Consider the following 18634-nt stretch of genomic DNA (forward strand, 5'->3'; position numbering starts at 1 on the left):
GAGGAAGCTCATTTCTGCCGCTTGTATCCGCGATCTCGTTCTTTCGGTCACTACCCACAGCTCGTGGCCATAGGTGAGGGTAGGGACGTAGATCGACCGGTAAATTGAGAGCTTCGCTTTTACACTCAGCTCCCTCTTCACCACGACGGACCGGTGCAGCGTCCGCATTACTGCAGCTGCAGCCCCAATCCGTCTGTCGATCTCCGGCTCCCTTCTCCCATCACTCGCGAACAAGACCCCGAGATACTTGAACTCCTCCACTTGGGGCAGGAACTCATCCCCGACCCGGAGTGGGCACTCCACCCTTTTCCGGCTGAGAACCATGGCCTCAGATTTGGAGGTGCTGATCCTCATTCCCGCTGCTTCACACTCGGCTGCGAACCGTTCCAGTGCGAGCTGGAGGCCCTCACCCGATGAAGCCAACAGAACCACATCATCTGCAAAAATCAGAGATGAGATTCTGAGGCCACCAAAGCGAAAGCCCTCCTCCACTTGGCTGCACCTAGAAATCCTGTCCATAAAAATTATGAACAGAACCGGAGACAAAGGGCAGCCCTGGCGGAGCCCATCACCCACCAGGAATGAGTCCGACTTATTGCCGGCAATGCGAATCAAGCTCTTGCAACGGTTGTATAGGGATCGAATGGCCCGTAGCAATGGGCCAGACACCCCATATTCCCGCAACACCTCCCACAGGACACCCCGAGGGACACGGTCGAATGCCTTCTCCAAGTCCACAAAACACATGTAGACTGGTTGGGCAAACTCACATGCACCCTCAAGTATCCTGGAGAGGATAAAGAGCTCGTCCAGTGTTCCGCGACCAGGACGAAAACCGCATTGTTCCTCCTGTATCCGAGGTTCGACTAGCGGACGAACTCTCCTTTCCAGCACCCTGGCATAGACTTTCCCAGGGAGGCTGAGGAGTGTGATCCCCCTGTAGTTGGAACACACCCTCCGGTCCCCTTTCTTAAAGATGGGGACCACCACCCCGGTCTGCCAGTCCACAGGTACTGCCCCTGATCTCCACGCAACATTGCAGAGGCGTGTCAACCAGGACAGCCCTACAACGTCCAGAGCCTTCAGGAACTCGGGGCGGACCTCATCAACACCAGGGGCTCTGCCACCAAGGAGTTGTTTAACTGCCTCAGTGACCTCGTCCCCGGAAATTGGCGGGTCATTCCCCTCATCCCCAAACTCTGCTTCCTCCTTGGAAGACGTGTCAGTGGGATTAAGGAGGTCCTCGAAGTATTCCTTCCACCGCCTGACAATTTTCTCAGTCGACGTCAGCAGCGCTCCGCCAGCACTATTCACAGTGCAGGTAGAGCACCGCTTTCCCCTCCTGAGACGTCTGACGGTTTGCCAGAATCTCTTCGAGGCAGTCCGAAAGTCTTTTTCCATGGCCTCTCCGAACTCCTCCCACACCCGAGTTTTTGCTTCAGCCACTGCCCGAGCCGCATTCCGCTTGGCCTGTCGATACCTGTCGGCTGCCTCCGGAGTCCCACAGGCTAACCAAGCCCGATAGTTCTCCTTCTTCAGCCTGGTGGCTCCCTTCACCTCTGGTGTCCACCATTTGGTTCGGGGATTACCACCACGGCAGGCACCAACCACCTTGCGGCCGCAGCTCAATGCAGCAGCTTCGGCAATGGAGACGCTGAACATGGTCCATTCGGACTCAATGTCTCCAGTCTCCCTCGGAATGCTGTTGAAGCTCTGCCGGAGGTGTGTGTTGAAGATCTCGCGGACTGGGGCCTCTGCTAGACGTTCCCAGCACACCCTCACTACGCGTTTAGGTGCACCAGGTCTGTCCAGCGTCCTCCCCCGCCACCTGATCCAACTCACCACCAGGTGGTGATCAGTTGACAGCTCAGCCCCTCTCTTTACCCGAGTGTCCAGAACATATGGTCGCAGGTCTGCTGATACGATTACAAAATCAATCATCGACCTACGGCCTAGAGTGTCCTGGTGCCACGTGCACTTATGGACACTCTTATGTTCGAACAGGGTGTTCGTTATGGCCAAACTGTGATTAGCACAGAAGTCCAATAACAGAGCACCGCTCGGGTTCAGATCAGGGAGGCCGTTCCTCCCAATCACGCCCCTCCAGGTCTCGCTGTCGTTACCCACGTGAGCATTGAAGTCTCCCAGCAGGACAACAGAGTCTCCAGGTGGAGCACCCTCCAGCACCCCCCCCCCAGGGACTCTAAGAAGGCGGGGTACTCTGAACTGCCACTCGGCGCATAAGCGCAGATGACAGTCAGGACCCGTTCCCCGACCCTAAGGCGCAGGGAGCAAACCCTCTCGTCCACCGGGAAAAACCCCAACGCACCAGCAGCAAGCCGAGGGGATATTAGGATACCCACCCCAGCCCGCCGCCTCTCACCAGGGGCAACTCCAGACTGAGACAGAGTCCAGCCCCTCTCCAGGAGACTGGTTCCAGAGCCCAAGCCATGTGTAGAGGTGAGCCCGACTATATCTAGCCGGTACCTCTCAACCTCACGCACTAACTCAGGCTCCTTCCCCACCAGAGAGGTGACATTCCATGTCCCTATTGCCAGTCTTGGCAGCCGGGGGTCAGTCCGCCAGGGCCTCCGCTCCTGGCCGCCACCCGGCACACAATGCACCCGACCCCTATGGCGCCTCCTGCGGGTGGTGGGCCTGCGGGAGGATGGGCCCATGTCTCCTCTTCGGGATGTGCCCGGCCGGGCCCCATGGACTAAGGCCCGGCCACCAGACGCTCGCCCTCGGGCACCCTCCCCGGGCCTGCCTCCTATCCCGGGCAGGGTAAACTGTTCCCTCGGTTTCCTTTTCATAAGGGTCTTATGAATCGCTCTTTGTCTGGTCCCTCACCCAGGGCCAATTTGCCATGGGAGACCCTACCAGGGGGCAAAAGCCCCCAGACAACATAGCCCCTGGGATCCCTGTGACACACAAACCCCTCCACCACGATAAGGTAGCGATTCAAGGAGGGGAGTTAAATTTACCCTTCATTCTAATTTGTGTTGTACAGTTATTTCATTTTTAACCTTAATTTATATTTTATTCCCTCCTAGTTAAATTTACCCTTTTTAATTTTTCATATTTATTTCCTATCTTATTCATAGCCTTTTCTTTTTTTTTGTTTTCTTTAGGTCACGAGCAGTTGTCCAAGCATTTCACTACATATCGTACTGTGTATGACTGTGTACGTGACAAATAAGATTTGAATTTGAATTTGAATAATCCAAAACACGAAATCATCATTTTAAAAAAAACGAAACTTAATAAAACTTAAGAAGTCAGGAAGGGGCAAAAAAAGCTTTGTGCTCAAAAAAAGATTGGGAGCATAATATTTTTGCACTGCATTGTAAAATAAAGCAATAATGGATTTATTCACAGTTACAGAGTGGAAAGTGTGGTACTGTTTTACATAACACTTGTCATGGGCCAGGGTGGGGGTAGAGAAGATCATGAAAAAGGTTTGGGGTGAGAGAAAGGGGGAAGGAAGAAGAAACTATTGGTCCTCCTTTGTGGATCCATCATTCCCCTTAAACTCGATGTTGCTGGGACAGTTTTTCTTCTGCACTCTCCTGTCCTCGGCTTTCTTTTCTTTTGCCTTCAGCTCTTGTAAGGTTTTCTTTAGGTGCTGCTTGGCATCTTTAACTTTTTCTTTTTGCTGTTTGGCCAGTTTTACTGTTTCAGGAGCTCTTTAGCTTCTTTTTTGTGCATTTGTAGGTCTTTCAGTGCATTTTTACAGTCTTTCTTGGTCACTTCAGCGTCTGTCATCGCTTTGAGGAATCCCATCAACTCCATTTTCTCCTCTTCAACTTCATCTTGCACTTTCATCAGTTCCTTCTTGAGATTTTTACTTTCCTGCCTTGCGGGGTTCATACACCTTCTTCAGGGTTAAATTCAAGCCCTTTCTAAGCACTTTCAAGTCCATTTTCAAGCTTTTCCAGCACATTACCCCCCCCCCCAAAAAAAAAATGCATGTTTCACTTCGCATAACCTGAGTAAGTATGTGAAAATAATAACATCATTTTTGGTTGACCTTTGTTCCCCTTTTATTAAAACACAGAAAAATGCACTACACAAAAATACTGCAAAAGGAAAACGTTGCCTTATATGCATAAAGTACATAAACTCAAAACGCATATTTCACTTAAAAATTAAGATGTGCAAATGTGAAAAAAACTTGTTAGAGATATTCACCTCCCATTGGGAAAAAAAAAACAATCCTACAAAACAAGAAAACTGCACCAAACACCACAAAATAACACACAGTAAGGCCAATATCCGATGAGTCTTCTCATCGGATATTGATGCTTCTTTTCCTATATGACACAAAAAAATAGGAGACTAGATTTTTTTTTAATTCATTCCTAATAAAACTGAATGTAAGATGTTTAACTACATTGCTGTCTGTATTATTGTTTAAGTCCTAAATGATCACCTTTAAAGTGTTTGTGTAACAACATCATGTACAGTAAGACAGGCATGGAGAACAGCACTGACTGGGAGGGTCTTTGAACAGATGACATCATACTTGCCAACCTTGAGACCTCAGAATTAGGGAGACATTTGTACATATACATATATATACAAAAAACTTGAATTTTACAGTGTTTATCGGATAAAATAAGTTAAATGTTATTATTGTACAGATATTCGGGAGGGGGACTGAAATTCGGGATTCTCCCGGAAAAATCGAGAGGGTTGGCATGTATGGATGACATACTTCAATAAGACTTTAAGAATGCACAAGCATCTACCTAAAATATATTTATTTAATCATCTGTGATATTACTAGCTACAATTATAATGTATTTTTCATCTCCCTTGAATGAACAGGCAGCCTTAAAGTACTTAAGCAAACTTGGTGCAGCAGTAAAAAAAAAAAAAAAAGCATTTGAAACACCAATAAAATTAAAAGAACTGAGCCTGTGTCAAGGAGGGTGCAGTGGCAGGATGAAGGATCCAAAATGCAGGACTCGTACACAGACTGACAACTTAGAGCAGCCGCTTTTAATTTTGGGAAGACTTTCTATAGAAAAAAACTCAGAAAACTAGAGACGAAACTGGAAACACAAACTAGAAAACAAACCAGGAACTGAGAGCTAAAGCTTAGCCAAGAAACCGAAGGAAGAAACACAGCAAGGTGAGGGTGGAACAACGTGATACCATGTGAGTGAAGTTGGCCCCCCCACCTTCTTCAAATCCAACAAAAGTGGTATCAAGCGTTTGTGCTACGTTTGTGCTGGTTTGTGCTGCTAAAATTGTCGTTTGTGCTGCCTCTGTTTTAAAGATATTAATGAAAATGCAAACGTCAAAAGGTCAACCAGCCCCCCACATCACCCAAATCAAACAGAAGTTGATGTCACAGGTTTGTGCTGCAAAAATTTTTGTTTGTGGTGCTATTATTTTAAAGATATTAATAAAATTCCATCCATCCATTTGCTTATCCTTTTAAGGGTCGCAGGGGGTGCTGGAATCTATTCCAGCTGTCATAGGGCAAGAGGCAGGGTACATCCTGGACAGGTTGCCAGTCTGTCACAGGGCGAACACACAGGGACAGACAACCATTCACACTCACATTCACACCTATGGGCAATTCGGATTAACCAATTAACCTATCACCACAAGCTGCATGTCTTTGGAGAGAGCCCGGAGAGAACCCACGCAAACACGGGGAGAGAACATGCAAACTCCACACAGAAAGACCCTGGCGTGATGGTGGAATTGAACTCAGGACCTTCTTGCTGTGCGGCAACAGTGCTAACCACCGTGCTGCCGTAATAATAACATTAAATAACATTTATGAAGAAATTTAAAGGGGCATGCCAGTAGGTGCGTATCAGTTTATAATTAGATAAGGTGTTTTGAGCCAATAAGCTGGTTGTGGATCACTGGCTACCATGTTTCTTAACATTACCTTACTCCATCTAGTGTGCTACCAGCAGGGTATATGCTAAAATGCTAATGGTTGTTAAAACATTAACCTAATAATATGTGAACTGTAGCTTTTAAGTCAAATGCTAATATTAACAAAAGTGCTGTCATTTGTATGTGGGCTGTCATGAGCAAGTTGTATAAAATTAACATACACAGGAGTGCACTTCAGTGATTCAGCAAATCTGGACTCAAAGGCTCCAAACAGCCTGCAGAACTGTGAACCTTAGGTAACTGTCAATGTTACATGAAAGGGCCGACCTATATTTTTTGCAAGAGTCAAACTTCTGTAGAACTGTATCTTGTTTTATTAAAATCAGAGGCTTTTGCAAAGAGTGTAGTGGCCAGCTGTACATTACATGTGAAAAGGAACCTGAAAATCACTGCCCAATGGTGCTGAAGTGTGTAATGGCAAACACGGATGAATCCATGCACACTGGCTTTTCTTTTTTTTCTTTTTTTTTTTAAACTGCTTTTGGTTAATTTATTGCCTGTTTTATTTAGTCGTTTTTTGTTTTTGTTTTTTTTTTTTGCCTGTCCCGTTTGGCTCTTTTGCCATCAGAATTGTTGTCTAAAGGCAAACAAAGATGCCCAACGGATTTACTTTACCAAATTGACCATCCCAGCCTTGCCATAATGGTCCATTTGATTCACCTTTTATTGTTTATTTTATTTTCACTTGCTGAATACGGGACAGACTTGACTGGAGGAAAGAAGGGGAGAAAGAAAGAGGGAAAGAGAAACAGCTGAGAAGAGGGACGGGGGAGAAGGGCAAAAGACAAAAACCAACAGAACGGGCAGAAAAAAAAAGAAAAAGAAATGCATCTATCGATCACCTGGATCACCTGTTGAGAAAGAAAAAAGAAAACAAGCAGAAGAGAACAAGAGTAATAGAATAAACAACATCACAATGATATATGGGAATATGACAGTAAATACTAAATATTAAACATTATTGTGCAGCACATAAGATCAACAGAACACAGTGTGCTTTGAGGTAGGAGCCAAAAAGGGTGTAGTTTGTGGGTGTGATCACCCGTGTGTACACCTGTGAGCATGGACGCGCTTGTTTTTTTTAAAAGGTTCCTTCATGTAATGATCTGCTAGAGGGTGTGGGGGGGCCACAGCCCCGTCCTCCAGGGCATGAAGCAGGTATGGAGGAGATCAAAACTCCAGACATCCAGAGGCCCCCAGAACACAAGAGACCAAGGAAGACCAACAGAGGGGCAGCCGCGCCACTGTCCCAGAAAGAGCTGAGGAGAGTCCCAGATGAGGGCTCACCCAGCAGCCGCGGAGCAGAAGCCAGGGGGGGTTGCAGTGACGCACCCGTGAGCTCCGCCGGCAGCCAGCTGTGCCTGAGTGACCGAGCCACCCACCTCAGAAGTGGCCCGAGCAAGCCCCAGGCTCCAGGCCCCGATAAGCGGCCGCCAAGGAGTGAGCCGGTGTTTACCCGGACGCCCATCCCCGGACACAAAGAACCACCAACGCACCGATGTCTGAGGGAGTCCGCCACTGGCATATAGACACAGACATACAGGCACACACAGATACAAACATCCATTCCCACCCTCATGCTCTCATATGCACTCACTCCACACTCACCCAACGTGGAGACAGACATAAAGAGACGCTGTACACACGATCACACTCCCCAAGCGTACTCTACGAACCGGGTCTAGGTACCCTTGCCCCTGGAGGGGGAAACTGCACCCAGACCCAGGTGGTGTTACCCTTTTCCCTGCGGTGGGGAGAGGCAGACCGCCCCGACTCGGCAGCAGCAGAGAGGCCCCACACTCCAGACCGCAGTCGGACAGCCAACTCCTCCTCCTAGCCCCCCCGCTCCAACAGGCCGCAGAGAACGGGGGTGAGAGAAGACTCCAAACCTCCCTCCACCCGCTCATTGTAGTGTTGATGCATGTGTGTTCTAAGGTGCATTTAAAACCCAGGAGGGCATGGAGCTACCTGCCAGAGAGCAGCAGGTAAGCGCATGGTCCCTCCTGCTAGCCCTCAATGTCTACGTGTATTTAAAATTGAGAGGTGGGCAACGACGCCAGGGGTGAGGTGTACCCCCTGATGGTCTTTTGGATACCGTGTATCGTGCCCACCCCCAAGATCCTATATGTATGTGTAATGAGAGTGTGAGTAATGTGAATGTCTAAGTTGTGGGATAAAATTGAAGTACAGGCAGCCAGAAGGGGACAGAGGGGGAGATGCCTCCCCCGCACCCTGGTGACATACCTTTACCCCAAGGCCCTGCATGTGTGGGTGATTGTGGTGGAGTGGGAAGAGGGAGGCAGCTGGAGATGGGGAGGGAAGGAAGGGCGGGGCAAGTGACCCCTCCCTGGGGCCAGCCGCTGACCCCAGTAGGCACCCGCATACTCTGCAACCCACCAGCAAAAGGGGGCCCAGGCCCATCCGGACCGGGGCCCAGTTCAGCAGCGCCGCCTGGCCCTACAGAGCCCGGGACAGCCTACCCGACCCCACCACAGAGAAAACTGCACCCACCCCGTCATCCACTCATCTTCCAGACTACACAAGACAATAGACGCCCAGGCTGAGATCTTCCTCCACCTCTCCTAACTCCTAACTCTCCTAACACAAAGCCTAACTGAAACCAACATAATAAACTCCAATTTCCCCCCATGGTCCCGAGTTATGGAATGAACCAATTTGCAGTCTTCCTTTAAAGCTCGCTCCGCCCCTTTTCCACCTCTTGGCTCCTCAAACAAGAGACTGGAGCAGCTGCAACTAAGGTAACTCAGAAAACAAAAGATTAGTCATACATAACAGTGTAAACTAAAATGTGCGCACTTATTTTAGAATGCAGTGTTATGTGGAAATGTGAATTAATTCTGAACCAAATCAGTTATTTCTCCTGTAAATTAATTCTTATACTTAAAGACAAGTGTGAATGCAATGTTATGTAAAAGCCTCTACACTAATATGGTGATATTACCACTGTGTGGCTGTAAGGGCAGCCATCACATCAGCACATTTACTTTTCTTTAAGCAGGCGTGGTGGGGTCCTCCTAAGTAAGTTTGAACTTTTTACCAAATTATTTCATCAAAGCTTCTCCATCACTGAGATCATAACAGGGATTGTTTGGGTCTTTACACTCATCTCCACGAAACCTGACAAAATGAGTCTCACTTTGCTCATATAATGCCAGGAGTGTCTCCATATTCCACAGAAGTCTATGCAAACATGTATCAGTATTCCATATTTATATATATTATTGATACTATAACAAAAGCTGTCACCAACACAATTGTCCTAAGGACTTTTTAACAGGATTTCCAACATAGAGGCAGGAATCAAGAGAGTTCAAAGACTCTGGAAAGAAAACTAGTGAGAGAGAGAATGTGTGTTTAAAGACTCCATAACAAATGCTAAGAGATGAGTGAATGATTTAGTCAAGTCAGGAACTGTGGTCTCAAAGAAGACAATCACTAGAACCCTGCACAGGAATGGACTGCAAGATTGCAAACCAAGAAAAACTCAACTTCTGCAAAAGAGACAGCAGACTGAAGTATACTAAGGACAACCTGAAGAAAGATTATGCACACTAGAAGTGCGTCCTTTAGTCAGACGAGACAAAACTAGAGCTCTCTGGCAATGGAGAGGCTGCTTGCTGCCCATTTATCTCCATCAAACCAGCTCAAATTGGTCTGTAAAAACTATTTGCTAGTTAAAATCTTCACTGATCTCCTAATATCACACCACAAATTATAATTGCGTACCTATGTCACATTATTGAAAATTGAAAGCAGCAGAGCCTGTTGCCAAAAAAAAAGCTGTCACAACAGTCATCATGTGATTGACTCATACGGAACAAATCCAAGTGAAGATGATAAGTGATAAAAACCTGCTTTGAATCCAAACACTTGCAACAATGTGTGGATGGACGCGTGCATCAGGTACGTGTGTCACACTGCAAAGTCAATATTAGTTTCTGAAGGTGGTTACTGGTTTCACCTGCGCATCCTCACAGCTTTATCTGTATGTGACGGCACCCAAGCTGTTGTAATTTAGAGTATCAGCCACTTGTCATGTTAATAAGGGCTAAATAAAGCTGAGACAGAAAATGGCCGGTGTGAAAGCTGCTGAGCTGATCGTCATCTGTTTCATGTTGCTACAAGGTAAGGCAAGAAAACATTTTATCAACACATTTCACAACAAAGAAAGCGACAGCAATGTGTTGATTTACTTCCTGCACAGTCGTAACACCTTACACATATTTACTAATGTATGAAGGATTTATTAAAATTTAGCATTAAAACTTCCTGTAAGAAAAACAAACCTAACTTAGAGACTAAAGTTAAAGTATTGCCTTCATTTCTTTATACGTGATATACATGCAGATTAATACATAACAGAGAAGCTAAATGGTTAAATGTTTAAAAACTTTCCCATCACTATTATTTTTGTCATTAATTTTCAAACGAAGGAGGTCATTCAGTTACATCTATCTCAATAAAGGGCAGCACTGGATCTGCTTTTATTTTTCAGTGTTTTCAGTACAATTACATTTTCATTACAAACAAAAGAAACGAGTAAACACACTCGGCTCTCACGTGTTTACCCGCTGTAATAAAATAAGCATCTGCTGCACTAAAAAAAAAAAATACAAATGGAAGAACTGAGCCTGCGTGTTTTCATGTTCAAGCATTTAACATAATGGTACGTTTAATTTGCTTGTTCTCTTCTTGATCTCAGGCTTTGTGGCGGCTTTGAACTGCACCAGCCCAACTCCTGCTGCCCTGTTTGATGAACTCACAAATCATTTGTTCCCTAACAAACTGCTGCGTCCTGTCGAAACCTTTGCAAAGCCAATAAACATATCCATCAGCATAACAGTGGCAGGAATTTTAGGAGTGGTGAGTCTACACAGCTTATACACAAAATATTAACATCATGTCATCTATGTGGAACTAATAATCCTTATGACTCTAATATACTTTCTAATGTTACTCATCTTTAGAATGAAAAATCCCAAACACTGTCTTCAGTCATATGGCAGGTCCTGGTATGTTTTGAACAGCTCTCAGAACTAATACAATAATGTCACATTTCTTATATGATTATACTGACATTTTGTAAATTATTTCTGTTGCAGCTATTTGTATTTTCAGCACAATGAACCAATCCAGAGCGATCATAAGAATGAATCAAAATGTTTGGCCACTGAATTAAAACATAAAGAATACATTACTTGTTATTTTAGATTTCCTTAAGTCTGTAACAGTAATTTCAAATATTTATTATCACTTGGGAACTTTTTCTTACAGTCTAACATGACTTAATGCCAGATGTTGTGTTTCCCTGTTTCAGCAGTTAGCATGATAGCTGTAGTGCTGTGGAACAGTTTTGCTGTTGTTCTGTTTAATGTAGGAGTGGGATATCGAAGGACTGAACTGGGATGAGAAGGAATGTGCAGCTAAAAGAGTTTCGGTTCCTCGGGACAACCTTTGGGTCCCAGACATTCACTTAAAACAGCTGTAAGTTTAATGAATTTTCTAAATCAAGTCGAAGAAACTAACTTTTAATTAAAACACTAAAAATGTCAGAAATGACAAAGCAGTCATGAGAGACATCGCCGTCCACAACTGAGCTGGGAGACCAACACTTGCTCTGTAAACAGAAAGTGGAAGAGCAGGTTTTCTTTGCTAAGGAAGCTTACGTCCTGATGAGTGCAGTGTACTTTGCTGTGGTCTGCTGGGGGAGCAGGAGATAAATAAACTAATCAGGAACCCCGACCACCCTCTGCACCACCTACTGGACAGGCTGCGACATTTATTTTCAGTGTTGTTCAATTCAAATTTTATTTATACAGCGCCAAATCACACTTTATATTGTAAGGTAGACCCTACAATAATACATACAGAGAAAAACCCAACAATCATATGACCCCCTATGAGCAAGCACTTTGGCGACAGTGGGAAGGAAAAACTCCCTTTTAACTCATTCACTGCCAGCCATTTTCAAATCAGGTAACTCCCCACTGCCAGGGTTTTTGAGCATTTTTACTCATTTTTGAAGAGCCACAGAAAACTGTGTGTTATGATCATATAAACGCTGAACCTACCAAAATGAAGAACAGACTCTCTTCTTTCATCCAAAAAAAAAGCTTGTTTCTACCATTTTCCATTCTTTAGTAATCAGCTGTAGAAGAGAGGTGGGTTCCACCAAAAATGCCTGTTTTGACCAAAAAAAGGGAGAAAATGAGCTTTTTGTGAAAAATACATTTCAAGCAGAAAAGTGCCTTTGACACTAATATTTCTTGCTTTGTGACACCTCTAACATATAAAATAGTTTTTCACTTCTATAAAACAGAAATAACACTGAGAAAGGTTATGTTTTATCAAAACAATTTATTTACAAATATATGAAAAAATAAAATTCACTGACAAGCTGCCCGAGGTTGTATTCTGGCCCCTCCCATTGAAAAACGTAATTGACGTCTATAGACGTCAATGGCAGTGAATGAGTTAACAGGAAGAAACCTCCAGCAGAACCAGGCTCAGGGAGGGGCGGGGCCATCTGCTGTGACCTGTTGGGGTGAGAGAAGGAAGACAGGATAAAGACATGCTGTAGAAGAGAGACAGAGGTTAATAACAAGTATGATTCAATGCAGAGAGGTCTGTTAATACATAGTGAGTGAGAAAGGTGACTGAAAAGGAAAAACTCAATGCATCATGGGAATCCACCTGCAGCCTATGTCTATTGCAGCATAACTAAGGGAGGATTCAGGGTCACCTGGTCCAGCCCTAACTATATGCTTTAGCAAAAAGGAAAGTTTTAAGCCTAATCTTGAAAGTAGAGATAGTGTCTGTCTCCTGAATCCAAACTGGAAGCTGGTTCCACAGAAGAGGGGCCTGAAAACTGAAGGCTCTGCCTCCCATTCTACTTTTAAATACTCTAGGAACAACAAGTAGGCCTGCAGAGCGAGAGCGAAGTGCTCTAATAGGGTGATATGGTACTACAAGGTCATTAAGATAAGATGGGGCCTGATTATTTAAGACCTTGTATGTGAGGAGCAGGATTTTGAATTCAATTCTGGATTTAACAGGAAGCCAATGAAGGGGGGGGGCAGCACGGTGGCACGGTGGTTAGCACTGTTGCCGCACAGCAAGAAGGTCCTGAGTTCAATTCCACCATCAGGTCTTTCTGTGTGGAGTTTGCATGTTCTCCCCGTGTTTGCGTGGGTTCCCTCCGGGTACTCCGGCTTCCTCCCACCGTCCAAAGACATGCAGCTTGTGGGGATAGGTTAATTGGATAATCCAAATTGCCACTAGGTGTGAATGTGAGTGTGAATGGTTGTCTGTCCCTGTGTGTTAGCCCTGCGACAGACTGGCGACCTGTCCAGGGTGTACCCCGCCTTTCGCCCTATGACAGCTGGGATAGGCTCCAGCGCCCCCCGCGACCCTGAAAAGGATAAGCGGAAGCAAATGGATGGATGGATGGATGGATGGCCAATGAAGGGAAGTCAAAACAGGAGAAATCTGCTCTCTCTTTCTAGTCCCTGTCAGGACTCTTGCTGCAGCATTTTGGATTAGCTGAAGACTTTTCATTTAGTTTTTAGGACATCCTGATAATAATGAATTATTGTTCTCTTACACTCATCACCTGATTTGAATATATTGTTTTTCATATATATTTTTTCAGTGTTTTATTATTGTATTCTGTTCTATTCCAGCCTGGACGAAGCCAGCTCTACCAAAACTCCCTATGTCTACTTATATAATACAGGTCATGTATATGATGATAAGCCCATCACAGTGGTCACTTCTTGCCAATTGGGAATCTACACCTTTCCCTTTGATATCCAAAACTGCTCGTTGACCTTCGGATCATATATACACTTTGGTAAGGCTGCCTGAAAATTTAAAAAAATAATAATCTCAAAGAGTCTTAAAAATTATTTTTTAAACTCTAAAACATCCCTATAGAGCATCCATATTCTGATTTTAACACAAAACTATGTGCTAATATGCAAATAAGCAAAAGTCTTGAATGTCACTCTAGCTACGGATATTCAGATGATTCAAGGCGCCACAGCTGAAAAGGTCCTGAAAGAGTCCCAAGATGTGATAGTAACCAGTGGGGAGTGGGAGCTGACAGATATAAATATTGCCGATTCCAGCCTGCATTTAGACAGTGGAAGCTACTCTGAGATCACATACTATGTAAGCGTGTTTTTACTGACTTTTTCATCCTTCTGATAATTTATTTTGTACTGTTATAGCTGATCACACTTTATTGTTTAATAGTTCCTAATTATGGGAAGCCTTTATAAACCAGTCGCTATCATATTGAACATGTTTGTCGTGAGAATGAAAGTAAAGTAAAATCAGGTGCAGATGATGCATGAGTGAAACATAAAGAAACTGAACTGTGCTGTGGTGGCACAGGACAGCAGGGATTACGTCCAGCATTTTGGAAGTAGTTTCCGTTTTAAAAGCTTCATTTCTAATATTTGATGTAATGAGACATCTCATTTATTGACCAAAATTCTGAAGCAGTTGGTAAAAACTAAGTACATCCTATGATTCAGTGACTTTAGCAGCAACAACTTGATGTAATCATTTTCTGTCAGTCACATCGCTGTAAAGGAAAAAGATTGATTGATGCATACAATCTAACAAAATTCTTACAGGTTTAATACTTTTGTCTCTTCCCAAGATCGTGCTAAGACGGAGACCAATCGTCTATGTGGTCAACCTCCTGGTCCCCAGCTGTTTCCTAATCACAGTGGACCTCTTCAGTTTTGTGCTGCCCCCACAGAGCGTGGACAGATCCTCCTTCAAGATGACACTCATCCTGGGCTACACCGTCTTCCTGCTCATAATGAATGACCTGCTGCCTGTTACCGGGGAGAAAACACCGCTCATCAGTGAGTGTACATAAATGTAGTATCGGCTGCATAGTTCTTCTTTTGAAGAAATACACTGTGCTGTATTTATACACTTAAGGAGGTTAGAGACAGTGTTTCTGAAAGACAATACAGTGTCCTTTGGATTATGAAGGGTTGAATTCAAACATCTGTGGAACAGACGTCTCGAAATCAAATTTTCACCAAAACTGTCAGTTCCTAAAAAAACAAGTTTTCTAAACTGTGAAACTCTTCACCGAAGTACATTTTGCAAAACTGGATGATCCCGATCAGTGTCAACTTGCCAAAAGGCTCCACCTACTAAAGACACATTTATTCTTGGGGTGTGGGTTTTTTTTTTTAGCTCTAGTTGTCATGTCAATGACACACAGCAAGATAAGGCATCTATGGCTGTAATCCAGACATTTCTTAAACACGATGGTAACTAAGACTGAGAAAGAGAATATGAGCTCACATGTGAAAATGATTTAATGAAAACTGTTCTGAGTTCTTCCTGTCTTTGGTGCTGTTTCCTGCAGATGTTTTCTTCTCCATCAGTCTGGCGCTGATGGTTGCCAGCCTGTTGGAGACGCTGTTCATCACAAACATTCAGTACAAGCCCAGAGAGTACAGCGCAGTGCCTCACTGGCTCAGTGTCCTCGTGTTACGTTATCTAGCTGTTCTTGTTTGTATCCCTCCAAAGCAAAAGAGCAACCGAGTCACAGTCTCCCTCAATCCATCTCACAAAGGTACGTTATTATTTTTATAGTCCCGTTATTACTAGAAGATTTTGTTAAGAGCCCAAGCTGAAGAAACAGCTGTGGCCTGTATTGACTGTAGTGGACTATGTGTTAGGTTAAACAACATAATGCTGGCATTATGGCTGAGGAATGTGTGTTCCAGCTATAGGGAGATCACATTCCTGAGCCCCCCTGGGAAAGTCTATGCCAGGGTGCCGGAAAAGAGAGTCCGTTCGTTAGTCGAACCTCGGATGCAGGAGGAACAATTTGGTTTATGTTTTGGTTGGACCAGCTGTTTACCCTCTCGAGGATATGGTATGGGGTGTCTAGCCCCGTTGATACAGGCCATTCAATCCTTATAAAAATGTTGCAGGAGCTTGGTCCGCATAGCCAGCAATAAGTCAAACATGTTTCTGGTGCGTTGGACGCCAACAGTGCTGCCCTTTGTCACTGAATCTGTTCATAATCTTTATGGACATAATATTTAGGCATAGCCAAGTGGCAGAAGGCTTCCACTTGGGTGGCCTCAGAATTTCATCTCTGCCTTTTGCAGATGATGTGGTTCTGTTGGCTTCATAAGGTGACGGCCTCCAGCTGGCACTGGAGTGGTTTGCAGCTGAGTGTGAAGAGGCAGGATTCAGAATCAGCACTTCCAAATCTGAGGCCATGGTCCTCAGCCAGAAAAAGGAGTGCCCACTGAGGGTCAGGGACGAGTTCCTGCACCAAATAAAGGAGTTTAAGTACACTCTAAAATGAAAGCATAGTACAAATAAGCAATTGGAGTTTTAAAAAACAGGATGGAATCAATTTCTTTTATGCAACGCGATGATGGCTGCATGTGTTTCTTTGCAGGTAACCAATGATTTCAAAAATGACCCTCCTTTTAACAAATCCAGTCCGCTATTTTAACTCAATAAATGAGTAATAATAATGATCTCCAGCCTTGTGCTCATCAACATTCTCATCTGAGTTAACAAGAAGATTGTGGAAATGATGTCAGCAGATCCTTTTATGGCAGCGATGAAATGCAGTGGAAATGCAGGTTTTTGGAATGACGTTTATTTTCATGTCAAAAAGGACTTTGCAATTCATCTGATCACTCTTCATAACCTTCTGAAGTATTCGCAAATTGCTATGATAAAAACTGAAGAAGCAAACTTTGTAAAAAATATTATTTGTGTCATTTTCAAAACTTTTGGCCACGACTGTATCTCGTGGTCTTGTTCACGAGTGAGAGGAGAGGGAAGCTGGAGATCTACAGACAGATTGGTGCTGCGACTGTAGTGATGCGGAGGCTGTACATCATGTTGAAGAAAGAGCTGAGCGTAAAAGCGAAGCTTTCAGTTTATCCATCGGTGTACGTTCCCACCGAAAGAGCAAGATACAAGTGGCAGATATGAGCTTTCTCCAAAGGGTGGCTGGCGTCTCCCTTAGGGATAGGGTGAGGAGTTCGGCCATCCGGGAGGGGCTCAGTGTAGAAACACTTCTCTTCCTCTTTGAAAGGAGCCAGTTGAGGTGGTTTGGGCATCTGACAAGGATGCCTCCTGGGTGAGGTGTTCCGGGCATGTCCGACTGGGAGGAGGCCCTGGGGCAGATCCAGGACACGCTGGAGAGATTATATCTGTCAGCTGGCCTGGGAACGCTTTGCTGTTTCTCTGGACAACCTGGAGGAGGGGGCCGGGCAGAAGGAGGTCTGGGCTTCTCCGCTTAGGCTGCTGCCACCGTGACCCGGCCCCGGATAAGTTGAAAACCATGGATGGAGGGATGCAAGAAGAATAAACGAGTTGAAAGTTTCTCCTTCACTGAATTATATTAACTTGTACCAGAGAGCCAAACCACTGAGAGCTTCAAGAACTAATAGAAGGATTTTTAAGGCAAATCTGTGTGTGTGTCCTGGGAGCCAGTGAAGTGACATAAACGCTTGGGTAATGGTTATATTTGCCTATATGCAAGAACTCTGATGATGGTGTAGTCCTACAAACAGAGCGTTACAACAGTCTGACCCGTTCGATATGAACGCATGAATCATTTTCTTGCAGTCAGTTCGAGGTACCAATTTTTTTTAAAACTTGTAAACAATTTGATCCTGATGAATCTGGACACGTAAACTTTAGGTCACAACTCTCCACAGTCATGCCACGTATCTCTCAGCTGAAAAGTACGTTATGCTTATCCTTATTTAAGCCGGTAGTAATATAGTCGAGTCGATTTTAATCACCATCTACGACTTAAGAAAAAGTAACCACTTTTTGTGGTCTCAGGGTGTTTTGTTTGTGTTTCACAGCACCATCAGCGAACACCAGCGCCACAAACCTCTCCGACCATCAGAGCATCTCAGATGTTACACTTTCAGCTTCTCTGGACTCTCCGGACCCAGTTCTGGAACAACTGAGGATGTTAGGCAGAGAGCTCACAGCCATCCGAGTTCAGATGGACAAATACTGTCAAGAGACCAAAGCCACGCAGGAGTGGGAAATGATCGGGACAGTGATCGATCGTCTGCTGTTTGGCTTGTACATCATCTTCATTTTTGTGAGCTTTATCACAATAATAAGCATCTGGATATGGAATAATTCATTTGCTACATGATTAGATCAAAAACTGCATCACATGGATTAGTGCCATGGCAATCTTCACTTCACGCATGCACTTGACCCCGTGCTGATTCCTTATTTGTTTGCATATTTGTCACACGTACATGTTTCAGATCAAAGGAATTGATGACCTGAAACATTTTAGTGTGACAAATACACAAACCAAGAGCAAAGAGGGCATGAGTTAGATTTGCTGAGATCAGGAATTGCAGCATTATTTAGTATAATGAAAATAGCCCTGCTTCTGTTATCTGCATTTCATTCCTGTAATCAAAATAGCATCAGTTAATGAGCTGTAAGGTAGCTGGCCTTGGCAAACTCTGCATTTTACAGTCACAAACTGTGGTTTACTGTATCCTGACACTATTTACTGGAGCTTCCCCCCCCCCCCCCCAAACATATCAGTAGCCAGAGAAAAATAATGAAAGAGGGACACATTCATAAACTTACAGGCCTCGGCTTACATCCAGTAACCACCATTTTCCTTGCAGATCAGAAC

General features: G+C 44.5%; 1 protein-coding gene across 1 annotated transcript; it reads left to right on the forward strand.

Moving 5' to 3' along the window:
• Positions 1–10013: 10013 nt before the first annotated feature.
• Positions 10014–18155, forward strand: LOC146558852 (5-hydroxytryptamine receptor 3A-like). Its single transcript, XM_085245922.1, has 9 exons — positions 10014–10068; positions 10646–10806; positions 10911–10955; positions 11321–11427; positions 13626–13795; positions 13955–14115; positions 14612–14822; positions 15341–15550; positions 17826–18155. Exons 1-9 carry the CDS (start codon positions 10014–10016, stop codon positions 18128–18130), a joined length of 1425 nt encoding a protein of 474 aa, XP_085102048.1. The 3' UTR covers positions 18131–18155.
• The last annotated feature ends 479 nt before the right edge of the window (positions 18156–18634 follow it).

This window comes from Mchenga conophoros, linkage group LG15 (assembly GCF_057382185.1).
Source record: "Mchenga conophoros isolate Kocher_MC1m ecotype Shallow Benthic linkage group LG15, M_conophoros_male_GT1.1, whole genome shotgun sequence".
Taxonomy (NCBI): Eukaryota; Metazoa; Chordata; class Actinopteri; order Cichliformes; family Cichlidae; genus Mchenga; species Mchenga conophoros.

Excerpts from the sequence above, each read along its gene's own strand:
- LOC146558852 (XM_085245922.1), top strand. The coding sequence starts at position 10,014 with ATGGCCGGTGTGAAAGCTGCTGAGCTGATCGTCATCTGTTTCATGTTG. Across the intron at positions 13,796-13,954 it reads CGGATCATATATACACTTTG|CTACGGATATTCAGATGATT; the intron begins GTAAGGCTGCCT and ends ATGTCACTCTAG. Across the intron at positions 14,823-15,340 it reads GGAGAAAACACCGCTCATCA|ATGTTTTCTTCTCCATCAGT; the intron begins GTGAGTGTACAT and ends TGTTTCCTGCAG.